This window comes from Dipodomys spectabilis, unplaced genomic scaffold (assembly GCF_019054845.1).
Source record: "Dipodomys spectabilis isolate Male_0828 unplaced genomic scaffold, ASM1905484v1 ptg000094l, whole genome shotgun sequence".
Lineage (NCBI taxonomy): Eukaryota > Metazoa > Chordata > Mammalia > Rodentia > Heteromyidae > Dipodomys > Dipodomys spectabilis.
Genome location: NW_024870771.1, coordinates 3,484,761 through 3,507,053, shown reverse-complemented (window position 1 = coordinate 3,507,053; position 22,293 = coordinate 3,484,761). Strand labels below are relative to the sequence as shown.

The following is a 22,293-nucleotide window of genomic DNA, read 5'->3' as shown; positions in this document are numbered from 1 at the left end:
TTAAATGAGCCAATATCCTATAATGAGATACAGGAAGCTATCAAAAGTCTTCCAACAAAAAAAAGCCCAGGACCAGATGGATTCACAGCAGAATTCTATAAGACCTTTAAACAAGAACTAATACCCATACTCCTCAAGCTCTTCAGAGAAACAGAGAAGGAGGGAGCTATCCCAAACTCATTCTACAAAGCCAATATCACACTCATCCCCAAACCAGGCAAAGACCCAACCAAAAAGGAGAATTACAGGCCAATTTCCTTGATGAGCACAGATGCAAAGATCCTTAACAAGATTCTAGCTAACAGAATCCAGAAACACATAAAAAAAATAATACACTATGATCAGGTAGGCTTCATCCCAGAGACACAAGGATGGTTTAACATACGTAAGTCAATAAATGTAATCCAACATATCAACAGAGCCAAGGTCAAGAATCACATGATTATCGCCACAGATGCAGAAAAGGCCTTTGATAAAATTTAACATTCATTCATGCTAAAAGCTCTGGAGAAAATAGGAATAGAAGGAACATTTCTAAAAACAATAAAAGCCATTTATGACAGACCAATAGCCAATATTATACTTAATGGGGAAAAGCTACAACCAATCCTCCTAAAATCAGGACCAAGGCAAGGATGCCCACTGTCTCCACTCCTCTTCAACATAGTCCTAGGACCCTTAGCCAGGGCAATAAGGCAAGAAAAAGACATTAAAGGGATCCGCATAGGGAAAGAAGAAGTTAAACTATCCCTTTTTGCAGACGACATGATACTACACCTCCACGATCCCAAAAACTCCATCCCCAAGCTTTTAGAAATCATAAGTCACTTCGGCAAAATAGCAGGATACAAAATAAACCCACAAAAATCAGTTGCCTTCCTATACACTGATAACGCACAGGAAGAGAGGGAAATAAAGGGAGCAACCCCATTCACAATAACCTCCCAAAAAATAAAATATTTAGGAATTAACCTAACCAAAGATGTAAAAGAACTATTTAATGAGAACTATAAAAAGTTAAAGAAAGAAATTGCAGAAGACACTAGGAAATGGAAAGACCTCCCATGCTCCTGGATAGGCCCACTTAATATAGTAAAGATGGTAATACTTCCAAAACTAATATACAAATTCAATGCAATTCCAATTAAAATCCCAATGACGTACATCACTGAAATACAGAAAACAGTCCAAAAATTCATATGGAACAACAAAAGACCTAGAATAGCCAAAACAATTCTAGGGGATAAAGACAATATGGGAGGGCTATCCATGCCGAACTTCAAACTCTACTACAGAGCTATAATAACAAAGACAGCATGGTACTGGCACAAAAACAGACCTGAAGACCAATGGAACAGAATAGAAGATCCAGAAATAAATCCACAGGCCTACAGCCAGCTGATATTCGACAAAGGAGCCAAAGACATACAATGGAAGAAACACAGCCTCTTCAACCGCTGGTGCTGGGAAAACTGGGCAGCCACATGCAGAAAACTAAAAGTGGACCCCAGCCTATCACCATGCACCAACATCAACTCAAAATGGATTAAAGACCTTAACATTAAACCTGAATCTCTGAAACTACTGCAGGACAGAGTAGGAGAGACACTTGAACTAATAGGCACAGGAAGGAACTTCCTGAACAGAGTCCCAGGGTCACAACAAGTTGGAGAGAGACTCGACAAATGGGACTACCTTAAAATAAAAAGCTTCTGCACAGCTAAATCTGTCGCAACTAAGCTAGAAAGACAACCAACTAATTGGGAAAAAATATTTACCAGCAATATATCAGCCAGGGGGTTAACATCCTGTATATACAGGGAACTCAAGAAACTAATCCCTCCCAAACCTAACAAACCAATTACTAAATGGACAAGGGAACTAAAGAGGGACTTCTCAAATGAAGAAATAAAAATGGCAAAGAAACACATGAGGAAATGTTCATCATCCCTGGTGGTGAAGGAAATGCAAATAAAGACAACCCTGAGATACCACCTTACCCCAGTCAGAATGTCCCACATCCACAAATCAGCCAATGACAAATGCTGGAGGGGATGTGGAGAAAGAGGAACCCTATTACACTGCTGGTGGGAATGTACACTTATACAACCACTTTGGAAAACAGTCTGGAGGGTCCTTAGAAAGCTAAAGATTGACCTCCCTTATGACCCAGTCATACCACTTCTAGGCATCTACCCTGAACAACAGGAACCAATATACAAGGACACGTGCACCTCCATGTTTATTGCAGCACTGTTCGCAAAAGCTAGGATATGGAAACAACCTAGATGCCCCACCACAGATGAATGGATCCAAAAATTGTGGTATCTATACACAATGGAATATTATGCAGCCATTAGAAATGACAAAATAATGGCATTTGCAGGGAAATGGATGGAGCTAGAAGGAATCATGTTGAGTGAGGTAAGCCAAGAACGAAGAGACAAACGGTACGTGGTCTCCCTGATAGGTGGATGCTAAATCCAAAATGTTAGGTGATACGACAAAACTAACAGGACTTAAGAAACAAAGAACTCCCGCTCATCTGGTTGAACCACTACTAAATATCCCCATGCTGCTGATCACATGTATGGTATATAACATGTGAACACTGTTATATATTACAGACTGTGATAGACAATTTGCTCCAGGAAAGTTAGAACGAACTTGTGACTTTGAAATTATGTAATCACTTAATCACAATCAGAAAAAAAAAGAACCTTGGGGAAGGGATGGAGGGAGGGGATGGTAGGGGGAAAACAATGGAGGGGATAACAATGTTCAAGAGGAAGTGTACTCATTACCTCACTCATGTAACTGTAACCCTCTGTATAGTATCTTTACAATTAAAAAAAAAATACTCTAGACCACCCATAAAGCTAGAAAGCTGCAGGTGCATGTTATAAAGACAGTATAACTTTAAAACAAGTAGAAAAAGAGTGAATTATATCCAAACCTCACTAAAGACACAGAACTTATTTCTAAGTCACCATCAGTGATACATCAAAACTGCTAGAGTATGGGTATTATGGGTTGAACTGTATCCTCCCAAAAGTGCTGTATTGAAGTCCTACCCCTACCTCCTCATAAAGTGGAAACAGATCTTTATTTGGAAACAAACCTTCACAGAAGGACCATAAGCAGTAGGAGTAGTATCTTATAGAAAGGAAAAATACGCATAGAGAGAAGACACCAGGAGAAACAGAAGATGCTCTTGTGAGGGTGGATAAAGGATGAGCACCAACCATGAATGAATAATCCTCTCCTATAGATTGCAGAGGGAGCCCAGCACTACTGACAATTTGATGTCTTAATTTTGAACTTGCAGGTCCAGACTATGAATGTTTCTAGAGTTCTGAGCCACCCAGTGTGTGGTACTTTGTTATAGAAACTCTTTGCCACTAACCGAATGATTAGGGTGATTTTTTTCCAGAAATGCAAATCTGGTTCAGTAGCCAGAAGTCTATTAGCAGAGTCTATTACACATCAACCCAGATGAGGTTCTCCAGGCTGAAAGGCATCTGATAAAAACTAGCAGTAATTCTCAGCAAAACTCCTAATTTAAATAGGAATATTAATGTACAAAAGACTATAGAAAGCACAGATGTTACACTAAACAAAACCATGATGTTTAAAGTCAGAAAATAGAAAATTTGCCAGCAAATACTATTATTGTTTAATATTTTCCTGTTGATTTTTCCAAATGAAATACAACAAAAAACTTATGTTAACAATGGAGAAAAGGAGATGAAGTTGTTTATTTTTTGTTTTTGTTTTTTGTTTTGTTTTGCTGATACTGCTGTGAACAAGAGTGCCTCTTACTATCGTTTGCTTAGCTTTTGTGCTCAAGCCTGGTGCTCTGCTACTTAAGCCACATCTCCATTTTGGGCATTTTGCTGGTTAATTGGAGATGGAGTCTCAGTATATCTACTTTGCCTGGCTTTGAGCCTCAATTCTCAGATCTCATGAATGGCTAGGATTATGAACAACATGTGCTACCAGTGCTCAGCTGATAAAATTTCTTTGACATAATTATATGGCTCAAACCTACATAACTTTAGCAAAATTCCTGTGAGAATTAATAAAATAATTTAGTTTAAAATATTAGAAATAAATTCTTAGGTATGAAAAAGGGAAATATTCTGCCTATAACTGATAAGAATTATAAAATACCTGGGGATAAAAGGGGAAAAATTTATCATGAGATTGTACTGAAAAGCCCATGATATGAAGACAGAAAGCCATAATGCAATCCTGGAAGAAAAAATATACTATATTAAAAATGCCAAATCCTTTAAAATATTTTATTATTAAAATGCAAAGTATTTTAACATTAATATAAACAATTCAATGCTAAATTGACACCAACAAGTTATGAGAAATTGAGAAGCTGAGCTTAATGTCCATGTGAGAGTTGAAATTGAAGTCTTTAACTCCCATTTTCTGCATTGGGAACAGGAAATGTTCTATTTCTCCCTACTTTAACACTGTTATACTAAAATCCAATTTTTAAAACATTTTTAAAAATTGGGCTCCTCATTGATATCACATTCATTCAAAATTATAATTCACATGGACTAATGATGGACCAAAAAAAAATCTCTCATAAACATCGAAGAGGGATAAAGGGTAGAAAATGCAGCAAGTGGTCCTCACTAGACTCTATGTTGAAAATAAACTATACAACATACGGGTGGGGATGGGAGGGAAAAACTGGGAGAGAGTGAGGGAAGAGGTGACATTGTCCAAGAAGAAATGTACTCATTACCTCACTTACATAACTCATCCTTCTGTATATCACATTTATAATAGCAATAAAAAACAAAAAAATCCAAGATACTGCATACACACAGAAGTATGGACAATCTTATAATTTAAAGAATGCAACTCAAAACTATAAAGCTCTTGTTGCCAGTTATGACAAATAAAAGTTTATGGGAAGAGGTATAAAAAAGCTACGAATGGGCTGGGAAGGTGGCTCAGTGGTAGAGTGCTTGCCTTGCATGCATGAGGCCCTGGGTTCGATTCCTCAGCACCACATAAGCAAAAAGAAAAAAAGCCGTAAGTTGCGCTGTGGCTCAAGTGGTAGAGCGCTAGCCTTGAGCTGAAGAGCTGAGGGACAGCGCCCAGGCCCAGAGTTCAGGCCCCATGACCAGACCCGCCAAAAAAAAGCTACAAAGAAGATTTAGAAAAGTACTATTATAAATGGAAAAGAAAAAGACAACCCAATAGAAAATGAAGGATATTTAATTCATATTAGCAAACATTGCCAATAAATGTATAAAGACATGCTCAATTATATTCAGAAAAATGGAAATTACTTCATAGCCATCATAGTTGTGAAATTAGAATGAGCAAAGAAGCAATAATATCTCATGGTGGTAAGGATGAGAGAGAAAGTAGAAATGTGACTTGATAACAGGTATTAAAATGAAAACTCTCACAATCTTTGAATCGACAATCTCATTTCTAGAAGATTATTCTGAGATACATGGATAAGGGTGTTCTACAATATCATTTCTCATTCAGGCAAAATATGTAAACAGAGTTGAATATTTTAGGGCTAAATTAATTATGAAAAGTAGTCTACTAAGTGTGTTTTATCCATGCCAATTATAAGGATAAATTGTCTTAAACCAGTCGTTTGGAAGGATTCTAAGAGGTATTGTTCAGTGACACACAGACATAAGCAATCTTATTTTTTAAAAAGTGATAAAATGTCCAAATAGGTATATGACTGCATATACATATACATGGAAAAGTATACAATGATACACACTGTGAAGTTAACCAATCTAGAATCTGCTGGATGACAGTGTGAGTAGAGGGCTGGAGGAAAGAAAGATGACACTGAAAATTACTGGAGTATTAGCTATGAACCAAATCATAAATGTTATGTATTTTTTACATGAGTATGATTTTCTTAAGAAATGAGAAAAATAAAAAGATGCGTAGTGACTTATACAGATGTCCCTTAATTCTGTCAGAGGCAGTTTTGGCTAATGAATGTCTTACATATATACACTATTTCTGTAAGAGCACACAAGTAAAGGGAAAACAACAACACTGATTACTATTTTCTTAGCATGGAATAATTCTGGGGTATAGAGATGGGAAGAATTAGTTTCTTATTATATATCTTTGTTCGCATTTTAAAAGTCAAAAGCCAGTAGGGCTGAGTGCCAGTGACTGATACCATAACCCTAGCTACTCAGGACACTGAGAACTGAGAATTGTGGTTCAAAGCCAAGTCCATGAGACTCTTATCTCCAATTAACTACCAAAAGCTGGAAGTGGAGCTATGGCTGGAGTGGATGAGCATTAGCCTTGAGTAAAAAGCTAAGCAACAACAACCAGGCCTGAGTTCAATCCCCCATACTCTCTCTCTTCACACACATACACAGACACACACACACGTAGACACACAGACACACACACACACACACACACACACACACAAAAACTCACACACACACACACACACAAAAACTCACACACACACACACACACACACACACACACACACACACACTTCTCTTTCACTTCCCCCCTAAATCCCATTAGGAGCAGAAAGAAGCAGGCCCAGTGACACTGTATAACCAACTATGTATAAGCACAAATGCTTAGATTGAGTTTAGAAACACAAATCCTATTTTGTGATAGGGAAATCACTCAGAGTTGGGATCTGATTTAACTTTTTGTGTGTCCAGTATTTCTAAATAAATAGGGTTAGATGGCAGATTTAAATGTACATATATATATATATGTATGCACACATACATATGCATACACAGCAGATGGGCAACTTTATGTAGTAGGAGATCGAAAGCTTCCCTAGCATTCTCTTTTACCCACATGTCCTCTACTTCCCCCCAACCCATCCCTATGCTCAAGGTGGAGGTAGAGTACTTGTCCTCTCTTGCTACTTCAGAGAAGTATATAAAACACAGAAATAAAGTGCCATGCTACAGAAGGGGTGACCTGCTCTAACCCACACTGGACAGCTGAGGGAGGAAACTGCGACCCAGCTCAGCAACCATGATGCTTATATGTTGTCTACTCATTGAAGAGCAGAGCACTGCCATGGACGCAGGCGGTGTGCACGGGGCCTTTCCTCACACCCGTGCTTTGAGGTGCTGCGCACACCAGGCAATGCAGAAGTGCCAAACTATGAATCAAGTCAGACCAAGACACAGACCAAGTGCCAGGGACAAGCCATTCTGAAGGGTTTTGGAGGTGGTTTCACGAGGTGAAGGTGGCTGTTGAATTTCAAAGCAACAGCAAGATCAAAAGCAATCAGTCAGCACATTTGGCATGTCTGAGAAATGATCAGAATTTGAGCCAAAATCCAAGAAAAGAACAAAAGAAAAATCAAGAAAGACTAATGTTCCAACCTGAGGATAAAAATGAAATGCAGGACCGTTTGCAAGCCCTGCATGCTATTATGAGACAAGGGCCCAGTAAAAAATGTCTGGAAAATCCTGACCAACTAAGTCATCTTGTGTTCAATTTATTGAATGAATTCAACGTATTACCATATACCGTCCAGGGTCTAAATCTCCCATCATTCCTTTTAGATGTGGGTTTTCTGCTCTGATGGCCTTATATCTCATATCTGAGACCTGAAAGTTCAGAAGACAAAGGGGAAATGTAAAATTCACAACGAGAATTCCAGAGTTTTAAAAATTAATTTTTATCTTGTGAATGCAAATACTTTCTAAGTGCAGTAAAGGGAAATGATTCCTGGCTTTAGCAGTCAATTCTGTTATTCAGCTCTTCTATCTGTGGCACATGTCATGGTACCTTCCACTTAGGATCAAAACTAACTTAAAAACAGATACGTAAAATGATTCATTTGCTTTCTGTTACCAGAAAAAAAAATAACAATTTTGAAAACATGCTTAAAATAATCTGGTCAACTAAATTTCTTGAATACCTGATTAATTTTTACAGTATGTGATATGTGACTTCCATATTTAATGTTGTTCTTTCTGTTACTCCTGTCAAGTTTCCTTGTTTGTGATTTTATTTTTTTCCCCCTCTGATTCTTCTATTTGATCGTACTTGGATATAGTATCTTTCCTTTTGCCTTTGTTTATTTAGTTGTTTAATTTTTATTGAGACAGTGGTCTTCCTATGATTCTCCTGCCTCAACCTCCTAGGTGCTGAGATTAAAGGTCTGTACCACTATGCCCAACCTGACCTTTTATTTATCTAGGTCTCACATCTCTATAACACTTGCCTTAAGATTTGCCTTTTTAAATGATAAAATATACACTTACTATGTGAAAAATGAACTATTTAACTTGTGGGCAGGGACGAGAGGGGGGATGGGTAGAAAACAAAAGGAGTGACATTGCCCCCCAAAATGTACTCATTACCTGACTTATGAAATGGTAACCCCTCTGCACACCTTAATAATAACAAAAAAAACTATAGTAAAATATATACTCACTGGTAGTCTATAAAAAATAAGAATGTTATAGAAAGGGTGACATAGATTGGTGTAAACATGTCGAGTTGCCACAATAAAATCCCTGCCCCTGTATTACTTCTGTAAGCTAATTTTTAAAAAGAATATGAAAGTGATAGTAAGAATCATTCATACTCTCTCTGCCTGGATCCCTGCTGCTGTCCTCTGCACAGTACAGAGGGTAACTTTGTTCAGGGAAGCCTTGCTATCATGTGGTATCCATGGTTTCTTGTGTATTATAAACATAAATCACAGTTTGAGGCTCACAACTGGATGAAGATAGAGCCTATTCTGTTTCCATAATATACAAGTGTTATTTATAAAGTGATCCTCACCTGCCTAGAAAGTTGTTGAGGTTTTCTCAGTAAGTGTTCATGTTCTGAAAACATCTAGTATTGGAGTGAAAAGGCTGAGAATCTCTGTGGCCTCTATTGAGGGTGGACAACTAACCGATCTGATTATGAGTAAGATTATGAGAATGTAAAAAACAAGGAAGGAAGAAAATGGAGGAAGGAGAATGTAAAAAAACAAGGAAGGAAGAAAATGGAGGAAGGAAGAAAGGGAAGAAGGAAGAAAGGAGGGAGAGAGGAGGAGAAGAGAAAGTAGGCAACCAGTCACACATGCATGTAGTTCACTTGCAGTAATTACCATTGCTGCTTTTCTCCAGGAACCATCCTACATGTGGAGTAAACATTTAGTAAGTATGAACTGAGTTTCATGCTTAAAACAATTTTTAATCTTTTTTTGTGTGTGTGCTGATCCTGGGGCTTCACTCAGAGCCAAGGCCCTGTCCCAAGCTTTCTTTTTGCTCAAGGCTAGTGTTCTACCACTTGAGCCACAGTTCTACTTCCGATTTTCTGGGGTAGCTTATTCGAGTTGAGTCTCATGGACTTCTGCCTGGGCTGGCTTTGAACTGTGATCCTTAGAGCTCAGCCTCCTTAGTACCATTTTCCATTTTCAAAACCCTAAAAGAAACATATGCTGAGTAAGAAATGTCTAAGAAAAGTTGGAATCTTTTTTCTTTTTAATATAAGTCAAAGATGTGCTAGACACCAGCGCTCTGTGTTCAGTGTACACATCACAGGAGAAGGTTTAATATCATCAGGGATCATTCTAATGTTTCTACATGTTTTTTTGTGTGGGGGCCAGTCCTGGGGCTTGAACTCAGGGCCTATTCCTTAGCTTTTTCACTCAATGCTGCTGAAATTCTATCACTTGAGCCACAGTTCCACTTTCACCTTTTGGTGGTTAATGGGAGCTATGAGTTTTCTGCAGGGGGCTGGCTTCGAATTGTGATCCTCAGATCTCAGCCTCCTGAGTAGCTAGTTCTCTGTTGCTTTTTGGTGAAAATTTTCTGTGTTGCATGGGTGTTAATGGGTGTTACGTGGCTTCATAACACTATTTCCATGGTAACACAAGCCTTTCTGTGATTTTTGACAAGAACAAGGAGTGGTGCGCTGCTTGAGTCAGTGAACAATGAACACTGTGCTGAGCCCCTGGCAGGACTGGGCGATGGAAAGGGGCTTCCTTCTTGCTTGCATACCTGTTGTTTGGCTAACATTTTTTCTTTTATTTCTAATTCCATCTTCAACTGTTTTTCAAGAAGGGAAGCTTTTTTCATGACAGTTGCTATGGTGATCTCCTTCTGATGGAGCTCCTGCGTCAAGTCAGAGATTTCATTCTTCATTCTTTCCTGCTCAGAGCGGTGGTACTCTTCCGCCTCATATCTTATCTGCAAATAAGAGAGCAGCTTTAAGCTTCTGCTAGTTAGATCCAGTTCTCCTATCCTAAAAGCACTGGCAGGCTCCTCTGTACCTTCCTTTTATAATCAAAGCAAAACTTAAAACAGATACTTAATGGGTCATTTACATTTCCTTCCAGTTACAAGAGTTTATTTCTCATTTCTGTTTTCTGTTGTGTGGTCTGCTAAGGACATTGTATATTGAACTGCATATAGCTCAGGCTGTATGCAATCTCTTGCCTCAAGCTCCTGAGTGGCTAAGATTCAGGCATGCCTCATCATGCCCAGCATGTCAAGCTCCTGAGTGGCTAAGATTCAGCCATGCACCACCATGTCCACCCTATCAAGCACTTTTCATGGGATAAAAATGGCCTAAAGACGTGAAGCAATTGGCTCAAAGCTGACTGGCAGAGCTGGTATGGAACCTAGCACTGCTAGCTCTAAATTTAGTATTCTAAAATCCTAAGTTATATTGTGCTGTTTGCTGACAAAATATAATGTTTTTCAGATTCACCTGGCACTAAATTTAAAACTTATGACCACTGAAGGGTGTCATCTGCCCACCTGCAGAGCACATGTCATCTCAAGTGGGTGAAGCTTTTTGTGTGGTAACTGCGGTGTTCTCTTCTCCACCGTCATCCTTCCAAATGCAGCCACACAGCCAGCTCTGTCTACACTTTACCCTCTGCCATAGCTCACCTGTGAGCCATCCCCATTACTACCTACAGCTGTCCTGCACCCCTGTTCTTTTCACTGCTTACAGCCCACCTCTGTCCCTTCTTCCTAGCAATGTGGTCTTGGTCCTGCTACTAGCATCTTTCTAGAAACCACTGTCAGTTTCCAAGTCTTAGATTCAGAGATAAAACACAAGTCAGTGCTCTCAGAAAAATCATCATTCATTAGTGTGAAATAAAAAAAAGACAATTATAGTAGAGTGTAGAAATCGATGTTCCCAGTATGTAGGAGGGAGGGGTGCTTAACTTATCCTGGGGACAGGTGTCAGGCTGGATGCCCAGAGGGGAGGTTAACAGGCCAAATATTACAGGATGAATGGAAGGCAGCCAGAGGATGAGATGAAGCCAGGCTCCTAGGCAGAAAATATAGTAAAGACTCGAGTGAGAGAGCAATAGACACTTAGAGAAGTGGAATGGATGGATAACTGGGTTATGAGAAACCAGGCTGGAGAGGTCAAGTTGAGGCCAGCCACAGAGATGTATATGGAGTGATCCCAGGATTAAAAACGAGCATTTCCATTTCAGCTTTCAATATGCAGTGTGTAAGTCTAAAAGAATAATTTCTTTCTCTAAATCGCATTCTCCATTTCTTTCTCTCTCCATCCCTCTCACTCTCCCTCCCTCTCAATTCTTTCCTGTCTCCTAACAGGCAGAATATGTTAGGATGTCTTAAGAATAATCACTTCTTTCATATCATCAAATGTCCTAGCAGAATTCAAGTTGAAAATTATCTAAAAAATGTAAATGTTCCTTAAGTTGTTTAATTGCCTTAATACCTAAGTTTGGTCCACACACTAAGACTGCATGTATATCTTTTCATTCTTCTATTTTTATTTATTTTTATGCCAGTAGTAGGGCTTGAACTCAGAGTCTTATGCTCTTGCTTAGTTATTTCTGCTTACGGCTGGCATCCTACCACTTGAGCCTCACACCTTCACTTCTGGTTATTGTTGGTTAATTGGAGATAAGAGTCTCACAGGCTTTCCTGCCTGGACTAGCTTCAAACCTCCATCCTCTGATCTTGGCCTCCTGAGTAGCTAGGATTATAGGCATGAGCCATTGGCACCAGCTTATGCACCTGTTAAAGTCTCTGTGTGTCTGCATCTTTCTTTGTCCCTCTGTCCCTCTGTCTCTCTTACATAGTTTACATGAATCAACTCATTCATGCCTCACAATCTCTCTGATTAAAACAAAGTGTGTAATTTTCCCATCCCATTCCTGGTGAAAGGCAGCAGTTTGTTTTTTTTTTAATTTTTTTTTTGGGGTTCAGTCATGGGGCCTGAACTCCGGGCCTGGACGCTGTCCCTCAGCTCTTCAGCTCAAGGCTAGCGCTCTACCACTTGAGCCACAGTGCCACTTTCGGCTTGGTGCTGAGGAATTGAACCCAGGACCTCATGCATGCAAGGCAAGTGCTCTACCACTGAGCCACCTTCCCAGCCCAAGCAGTTGGGTTTGGGAACCTGTGAGCTTACCCCTGTGCTCCACAGTGTCCTAATGGAAGATGACTGACATGTTGGAATAAGCTGTGCTTCACGGAAAACACAAGAGCAGGATGACTTCTTACCAAGAGGCAAGTCAGGTCTTGTGCCATCTACCTCTCATCTGTTTCTACTCTTCTTATGAACAGTTCTAGAATTTCCAAGTTGGACAAAACCCTAGAAATGATGTGGTCTTAACTTTACCATTTATTGCATGGGGGGAAAGACTGAATAGAAAGAAATGGCGGGGTAGAGGGAGAGGAACTTGGTTACGCAGCATCTCAAAGCAGAGTTTAGGAGCCTGGAAGGCAAACACCCCAAGCTAAGGGGATTTTCAAGGAGGCCAACTGAATTTCTCCTTTCTTGAGTTTCTCCTGCCTCCAATTTTTCTCCTTACAATTTATTTTTTTAAAATAACAGCATTGTCCTGGTCTGGATTTTGCCAATTGCAAAAAAGAAAAAAAATGTGATTTAACAGAACTCACAAAATGCAAAAGGAAAGAATGCACTAAAATGAAAAAAAATCTACTTTCATTATTTATAAAATGCTTAGATATTAAAAGTTTGCTACATGACAAAGCTTGTTTCTAAATAAGATTAATTTACCTAGCTTCGAATGACTTTCAGCTTTATTAAAAAATGGGAGTTTTATTACTAAATAGATGACTAAAAATAGCTCTGTCCTGGGAAAAGAGAAAACACACTGGCAGAATTCATAACACATGGCTCTTGTTGGTTTTATAACAATGGGATGAAAATGCTCTTCACAAACACTTCCTGGAAATTCTAGCTATTTATATTCCATTTTTTTGCAACCTTTCCTGCACAGTATTGCCTGGCTGCTGGTCTCCAAGAGCCTCACACACATGCCTTCCATCTCAATGGGCATGAAATTAGTGAATTCTTTATAATATTCAAGGCTTTATTACTCTAGCAAAATCAATGAGCACATAACAGTATGGGGCTTTAGTCATTATTTAAAAATCATAACACATTCACTAGGACAAAGCAATTTTTTAAGGTAAAAATATCAGTAAAGGAAGGGAGCTATGGCTCAAAGTGGCAGAGCACTAGCTTTGAGCAAAAAGCTTGGCAGTGCCTAGGCCCTGAGTTCAAGCCCTATCATAGACATATATATATGCATATATATGTATATATATATGCATATATATATGTCATGTATGTAATATATATGCATATATCAACCCATTTTATGGGACTATGTGGTATTTATTTTATTATCTTCAAGTAGTTTACCAAGGGGTTTCAATTCAGTATGTCCATTGGGAGCGCAGTGCATCCTGAACAACGTCACCCCTTCATCATTCTGTCCCATCTCTCCCACCTCACCTTCCCCCGATTTTCACACTCATACATTCAATATTATGACTGGATTTGAAGTCTTGAAGTGTCCAAAATAAAAGGGAAATGATGATGACTAATTTGTAATGCATTTTGATAGTTCTGACAGTAAGCTTTTTGTCAGGCAGATCTTTCACATCCCTGCATTTCCTATAGAATTCTTCAGGCTGGTTTTCCCTAAGACATGTTCCACAAATGCTGGATGATTCATACAATCAAAACAATTTAAGACCGTCTTTAATTACAGGAGAACTTAGCCTTGGTATTAGTTAATTTGTCCGCTAAATATTTACACTCATTTCCTGTGTGTTAAGCATGATAATTCCAAGCCATGTTCAGCTTTGTAACAGCTATTTAGAGTTTACAGCACTGAATGTTCTGCTTGATTTTCTGCTTGACAAAGACTTCCCAGAAGAAGTAAAAATGGCAATAAACATATGAAGCAATGGTCAACACCTTCAGCCATAAAGGAAATGCAAATCAAAACAACATTGAGATTCCACATCACCTCAGAATGGCTGTTATCAAGAAAACTAACAATAGCAAATGCTGGTGAGGATTTGGCATTATATTGTTAGTGGGAACATAAGCTTGTTCAACCACTATGGAAAGCACTCTGGAGATTCCTCAAAAAACTTAACATAGAACTACCCTATCACTCAGCAATTCTACCCCCAGGTATTTATCAAATAGAGCACAAACAAGGCTACATTAAAGCCATGAATACAACCATGTTCATTGCAGTACTATTCACCATAGCCAAGATATGGAATCAGTCTGGATGCCCCTCAATGGATGAATGTATCAAGAAAATGTGAGACATATATATATATATATATATATATATATATATATGTAATTGAATTCTCCTCATCCATCAGAAAGAATGATATGGTACCATTTGTAAGGAAATAGAAAGACTTGGAAAATTTTATATTAAGTGAAGTAAGCCAGATTCAGAGAAACAAAGGTTGCATTTGTGGTAGCTAGAATGTGCCTATAAGTCTATAAGTAAAGACATTAGGTGGTATGCAAGCAGTTACAAATGAATTTAACTGATGCATAACTGATTCTATGCAGAATTTATTAGAAAAACTAAGTCAAAACCGAACAAAATAAGTACCAGGAAATGGGGTGAGGCCAAAGGGAGAGGGGTAGACTTATAAGGCAGGGAAGAGAATAGAATGCACTCAAGTTCATTGTATATACCATAAAATTAATAAAAAATGAAGGGGTATGAAGATGTTGAAGGAATGGCACATATCAAGATGCATTATATATAGAAACTGCTTTGTTAAATGGCAAAAATGCAATATATAACCTAAAAAATTAAGGAAAATGAGGGAACAGGTGGGTTGGAAGGGGTGGGTGAGAATATTGAAAGGGTGACATTGATCAAGATGATTATTCATACACTGCTTTTTTTTTTTTTGTCGGTCATGGGACTTGAACTTTGGGCCTGAGCGCTGTCTCTCAGCTCTTCAGCTCAAGGCTAGCACTCTACCATTTGAGCTACAGCGCCACTTCCAATTTTCTGGTGGTTTATTGGAGATAAGAGTTTCATGGAGGGGCTGGGAAGGTGGCTCAGTGGTAGAGCACTTGCCTTGCATGCCTGAGGCCCTGGGTTCGATTCCTCAGCACCACATAAGCAAAAAGAAAAAAGCCAGAAGTGGCGCTGTGGTTCAAGTGGTAGAGCGCTAGCCTTGAGCTGAAGAGCTGAGGGACAGCGCCCAGGCCCAGAGTTCAGACCGCACAACCGGACCCCCCCCAAAAAAAGAGTTTCACGGACTTTCCTGCCCGGGCTGGCTTTGAACCACAATCCTCAGATCTCAGCTTCCTGAGTAGCTAGGATTACAGGCGTGAGCCACCGGCGCCCAGCTCATATACTGCTTTGTTGAGTGGCAACTCCTTTGTATAACTACTTAAAGATAATAAAAATATAAAAAATAAAGACTTGGTAAGTATCTAGAATCCATGACAAACTAACAGAAAGGAAAACACTACTGAATTTTACTATAAGGAGAAATAAATATATTCTGTGCTAGTGCAGGACTTGGCACTCTTGTTTGGCTTTCTTTCTCAAGGATGGTGCTTGACTAGAGTCATGCTTCCACTCTGATTTTGGCTTTTTGTCTGTTACCTTGAGAAAAGAGTCTCTTGGATTTGTTTGTATGCCTCTCTAGCTTCCATTCATGATCCTCAGATCACAAGTCTCCTGAGAAACTAGGATTACAGGTGTGAGTCCTGGTACATGGTAAGAACAATGCACTGAGAAGCTATTATTGATTTATTTCTTCTTCATCACAGTCTACTAATGAGGCTCCCGAGGCAGGTGCATACATGCATGAGTGCTAAGGTCAGTGCTGTCCACCTTGCTTTCGGCCACCTTTCCCACAGTCACCCCCTACCCCCATGACTCCACCTGTGTGCACCCTCTCAAGGCAGACATAACCCAAGGCTTGTATTTTTAGAGAGCAATGTTATAATTATCATCTTGGAATATTATTATCTTAGGAAAAATTATAATAGCAAAAGGAGAGAGAGAACATTTCTTTAACTGCTTATATGCAAAGACTTTAGGTTGACTTGGAAGAATGGAGCTCGTTATTTCCATACCTTGTTTAATTCTTTTTCATGATCTGATTGATCTGAGACCATTAAAAACAGATCTTTCTTCTTCCTTTCTGGTTCTTTCAGAGAAGTTGCATAAGATGATTCAAGTCTACAAATTAAAAAAAATAAGCAACAAATGAAGCTTAAGTTGATAAATTGTTATGATTATATAGTTAATTTAGGGTGCTGTCTAAATTATCATCATTGCAGAGAGCAATTATTACTTCATTGGGAACATTTCTAGTTACAGAAATTGCAAATCTTAATATATCCAGATCAAATAACTATTTATGTCTTTAACTGAGTGAAAGGGATTTTGATAGAAAAAAGTTTGCAATGACTCTGGAGCTTCAATACATTAAAAATCAGCTTGCTTGGGCTGGGAAGGTGGCTCAGTGGTAGAGCGCTTGCCTTGCATGCTCGAGGCCCTGGGTTCGATTCCTCAGCACCACATAAGCAAAAAGAAAAAAGCTGGAAGTGGCGCTGTGGCTCAAGTGGTAGAGTGCTAGCCTTGAGCTGAAGAGCTGAGGGACAGTGCCCAGGCCCAGAGTTCAGGCCCCACGACCGAACCCCCCCCAAAAAAATCAGCTTGCTACTGGGACTGTGTATGTCTATAAGATGTTTGGATGAGGAGAAAAGATTGCTTTCTATAATAAAAGAGCTTGGGAGCCCATTCTAAGAAAAACACGCAACTTTTAGATGCTTTGTGGAAAGTATTCTGCCATGAGACATCCAAGGGGAGCAACTACTATGTAAAAGTGCTCAGAAATGATCACATCTGCCAGGCGCCAGTAATTCACAGCTGTAATCCTAGCTACTCAGGAGGCTGAGATCTGAGGATCGAGGTTCAAAGCCAGCCCAGGCAGGAAAGGCCATGAGATTCTTATCTCCAGTTAACCACCAGAAAACCAGAAGTGGCTGAAGTGGTAGAGCTTGATCTGATGAGCACCCAGGCCCAGAGTTCAAGCCCCACGACTGACAAAAAAAAAAAAAGAAATGATCACAGCTGACAAGTGCCCCAGAGAGAGCTCAAATTCAACTATTCTTGGCTATGCATATTGAAAATGGAACTGTAACCCCATATTAGTATGCAGAGAGGAAGCAGGAACTTGTATAAAGAAGTTTGGGAAGGTATAGCAGGCAATGTTCACTTTCATATGAGGTAAATCTATAAAATTAAAATCATTAGAAGATAAAGCTCACCAGGTTGGGGAAAAGCAACTTTCATTTTTTTTCACTTTTTATTGTCTTTAAGTAGTTGTACAAAGAAGTTTCCATTCTACAAAACAGTATATGAATACAAAATGTCTGACAACATTGTCACCCATCGCTCCTAACTTACCCCTTTTCTCACTTTTCTTTTTATTAATTGAGATTAGGTGATTACATAAATTTCATATATTTCACAGTATTGTGGAATAGTGATACTTAAAGTCACAAACACATTTTAACCTTCACATGTCATTATCATGGTCTATACAGTTGTGAATTCTATGAGCTTTGACAATACAATTATTTCTTCCACATCAGATGATACTTACATTTCTTTCCTTTTGCTTTCCTCCCTTCCCATCTGTCTTTGTGTTGCTTCATTCATTTTCATCTATGTCCAGTGCAGCTGACGGACCCCTCTGTTGTATATTTTCCCATTTCTCACTGATTCTGTATCCTCCCTCTAGCTTTTCTCTGTTGCATGCACACACACACACACACACACACACACACACATATATGTGGTCAAGAACATGGAGTCATTTAGCAATGATATGACAAAATGAGTGGCAGTCCTTTGTTTCTCAAGTCCTATTTACTTTGTCATATCTCCTTGCATTTTGGCTTTAGCATCCACCTATTTGGGAGACCATGTGCTGTTTGTCTCTTTGCTCTTGACTTACCTGGCTCAAAATGATTCTCTCTAGTTCCATCCATTTCCCTGCCATTATTTTGTCCTTTCTAATGGCTGCATAATACTCCATTGCATATAGGTAACACAATTTTTGGATCCACTCATCAGTAGTGGGCATCTGGGTTGTTTCCATATCTTGGCTATTGTGAACAGTGCTGCAATGAACATGGAGCTGCATGTGTCCTTGTATCCTGGTTCCTGTTGCTCAGGGTAGATGCCTACGAGTGCTTTGGCTGGATCATAAGGGAGGTCTATATTTAGCATTCTGAGGTACCTCCAGACTGCTTTCCAAAGTGGTTGTATTAGTGTACATTCCCACCAGCAACGCAGTAGAGCTCCTCTTTCTCTGCGTCCCCTTGAGCATTTGTCGTTGGCTGAATTTAGGATGTGGGCCATTTTTTTAAATACATTTTTTATTGTAAAAATACTGTACGGACTGGCTATAGTTACACGAGTAAGGTAATAAGTACATTTCCTATCGAGCATTGTTGCCTCCTTCTCCTTTGTTTTTCCCTTACCATCCCTTCCTTCCCACCTCCCCAACTACTCCCCTGACTCACCCCCCCTGAAATTGTAAAGTTCATTTTCAACATAGTGTCCTGTACCTCTCATTGTTACAATGGGTCAACCTGCATCCCTATTTAAGCATTTTGTTTTTTCCCTTCCTCTTCCCAAATTAGAAAAGTACATATACAAGATGCAGGGCACCAGAATCAAATGCAATGAAAACAGGGGTTATACCATGGCGGAAGAATATACAAAAGAAACAAAAATATCACATAGTACATTATAAGTACGTTAAAAACAATAGCAAGAAAGAAAAAACGACTTGTGTCCCTATCTTGGGGTTCATTTCACTTAACATCATCTTATCTGGTCAAATGTACATAGCTTTTGACCTTTTCTACTTGTCCCATACATATATTAGTTACTGAAAATAAGGAAAATCATGGAACCTATGTTTCTTTGGGCCTGGCTTACTTCACTTAATATAATTTTTTCCAAGTCTTTCCATTTCCTAACAAATGGGACGATGTCATTCTTTCTGATGGAGGCAAAGAATTCCATACACACACACACACACACACACACACACACACACACACACACACACACACACAAAAGCACATTTTCTTGATCCATTCTTCTACTGAGGGGCATCTGGGTTGGTTCCATATCTTAGCTATGGTAAATAATGCTGCAATAAACATAGTTGTGCTGATAGCTTTAGTATACCCTTGTTTGTGATTGTTTGGGTAAATGCCCAAAAGTGGGATTGCTGGGTCATAGGGGAACTCTATGTGGAGTCTTTTGAACCTCCATGCTGCTTTCCAAAGTGGTTGAACAAGTTTACACTCCCACCAACAATGCAATAGGGTTCCCTTTTGGCCACATCCCCTCCAGCATCTGTTGTTAATAGAGTTCTTGATTATAGCCATTCTAACTGAGGTGAGGTGGAATCTCAATGTTTTGATTTGCATTTCTTTTATGGCTAGAGAAGTTGAGCATTTCTTCATGTGTCTATTGGCCATTCTTCTTTCCTCTTCAGAGAAGTTTCTCTTTAAGTCTTTAGCTCACTTATTTACTGGCAGTTGTTTCTTTGAGAATTTGTTGTTGTGGAATTTAATTTTTTGAATTCCAGGTATATTTTAGATATGAGACCTTTGTCTGTTGTATGGCTAGTGAAGATCTTCTCTCAACATGTGGGCTTTCCTATTGATCTTGCTAGCTATCTCCTTTGCCATGCAGAAGCTCTGCAGTTTCATGCAATCCCATTTGTCCAACCTTTCTTTGATTTGTTGTTTCTGGGTCTCTATTAAGAAAATTTCAGCCTGTGCCAAGGTGTCCTAAGGTTTCTCCTATTCCTTCATGTAATATTTTCAGGGTGTCTTCTTTGACTTTGAGGTCTTTGATCTATTTGGAGTTGATTCTGGTGCAGGGTGATATATCAGGATCTAGCTTTAGTTTTCTACAAGTAATTAACCAATTTTGCCAGCACCATTTACTGAAGAGGCTGTCTTTTCCATTCTATATTTTTAGCTCCCTTATCGAAGATTAGGTGGCTATATGTCTGGGATTCATTTGTGGGTTTTCAGTTCTATTCCATTGTTCCGCAGGTCTGTTTTTGTGCCAGTACTAAGCTGTTTTGATTACTATGGCTTTGTAGTAGAGTTTGAAATTTGGTATTGATGTTCCTCCAGCACTGTTCTTTCTGTTAAGGATCATTTTTGCTATTTGATGTCTTTTATTGTTCCATATGATTTTTTGAATTACTTCTATTTCCTTGAAGAATGAGGTTGGAATACTGATCGCATTGAATTTGTAGATAGCTTTTGGAAGTATTGCCATTTTCACAATGTTGATCCTTGGATGTGGGCCATTCTGACCAGGGTAAGGTGGTACCTCAGTGTTGTTTTTATTTGCATTTCTAAAAGCAGATTTCTATCAGAAGCTGGTTTAAAATGCAGCTGTGGGTCTAGGACAATCAGTGTATACCCCACTGCGAGTGGAATGTTGTTAGGTTTCCAAAATATTTTTTGGTAAGGTTAACTCAAAACAAATCTGAGTAATGATGGAGAGATAATAAATTTTAATAATTGAAAATAAAGGATTTTCCTAAGATATAAATTCACAATGATACCTCTGCTGAGATACAGGTACCTAGAGGCCAGATTGATTAACTTTAGACAACTAAATACATCACAGTGTATTTTTCACTGCTGTACTGTTAACCGTGAAAACTCAGAATTTTATGTCTACTATCTTATCCCTATGTTTGCATGTATATAAATACATATACTCTCTGTACAATAATGTACATTTCCCTTACAGTGAGACACTGTCAGTCTTCTTTGATATCATTTGAATATTTTCCATTTTATCCAGAATTGCCTAAAACATCATTTTGAGATTATTCTTAGATTTTTAATCATGTGCTATGATTTTGGAGAAGTGAAAAATGGAACTCCTTGTTTTCTCCACTCAGCCAGTTCCAAGGAACAAAGGGCTGAACTGAGTGCTAACATCCTCTCGACAACTCATAAAGCTCCATGAGGAAGTGGAAAAATATCCAGTTCCAATATAGACAGATGCTAAGAGAAGAATAAGCATGCTAATATAAATGGATAAAGGAATTATAATTTGTCATATAGGAAAAGCACATTGCTGTTATTCTGAATTATGTAAAACATATCAGATCAAGGTGCTTCTACAACTAACAAAATTTAACATTGATGAGAAAGGTTCCAAAGTGAATAGAATACTTTTATCACACTAGTAGACTGGACTGAGTCACCTTAACACAACCATAAAGAAGAAACAGAGTCCAAATACAAGAAGCCAGAAGAGCAAAGCAGCTTAAAGGCAACCATGAAAACAAAGAGGATTTGCAATCTGTAGTAGGGAAGGCGAGGGCTGAGCATGCAGAGCACAGTGCCAGTTGTGAGCATGGGGAGCACAGAGCCAGCTGTGGAGGATTTGTAGACAACATTTCACCAGGTCCTGGAACGCTAGAATTGAGTGATCCCTTCCAAATAACAAAGATGTAATTTGGAGACTCAAATGAAAAAGCATATTAAACAGAGAGCACAGACTGGCAGAATAAAGTCTGCCTTGGCCAAATACATGAAGCAGTACAAGACTCTGGAAAAAAGCTGACAATGTTTGAGGTTCAAAAGGTGCCTCTTTCAAGTACCACAGGGGAAAACAACCAGAGACACATTCAGTACGTGTATCTCCTATGTCTTCAGGCATAGAAACCTCTGCTTTGTGCACGCAGCGACATCACTCACCAACTCACTAGCATCTTGCACATAGACAATGTCCAGGAGATGACTGTCAGTGATGATGATGCATTGCATGGTACAAAGTGCCCAGCAGTGCCAGCAGGCTAACATGTGTTCTGCCTCCTTCCTGAGCCACACCACAGGCCATCCTCAGGAACTTTCATGTGCTACTTGTTGTTCCTTAACAAGTAAACAAACCAT

General features: G+C 39.0%; 1 protein-coding gene across 1 annotated transcript in view; it reads right to left on the bottom strand.

Annotated features, from left to right (window-relative positions):
• The window catches only part of Deup1 (deuterosome assembly protein 1), an 87,357-nt gene that overhangs the window by 26,641 nt on the left and 38,423 nt on the right, over window positions 1–22,293 (bottom strand). Inside the window, exons 8-10 of the mRNA XM_042685244.1 lie at window positions 16,405–16,510; window positions 10,017–10,223; window positions 7,536–7,622 (exon numbers count right to left, since the gene is read on the bottom strand). Of these exons, the coding sequence (XP_042541178.1) occupies window positions 7,536–7,622; window positions 10,017–10,223; window positions 16,405–16,510 (400 nt within the window). The remainder of the gene's footprint in view (window positions 1–7,535; window positions 7,623–10,016; window positions 10,224–16,404; window positions 16,511–22,293) is intronic.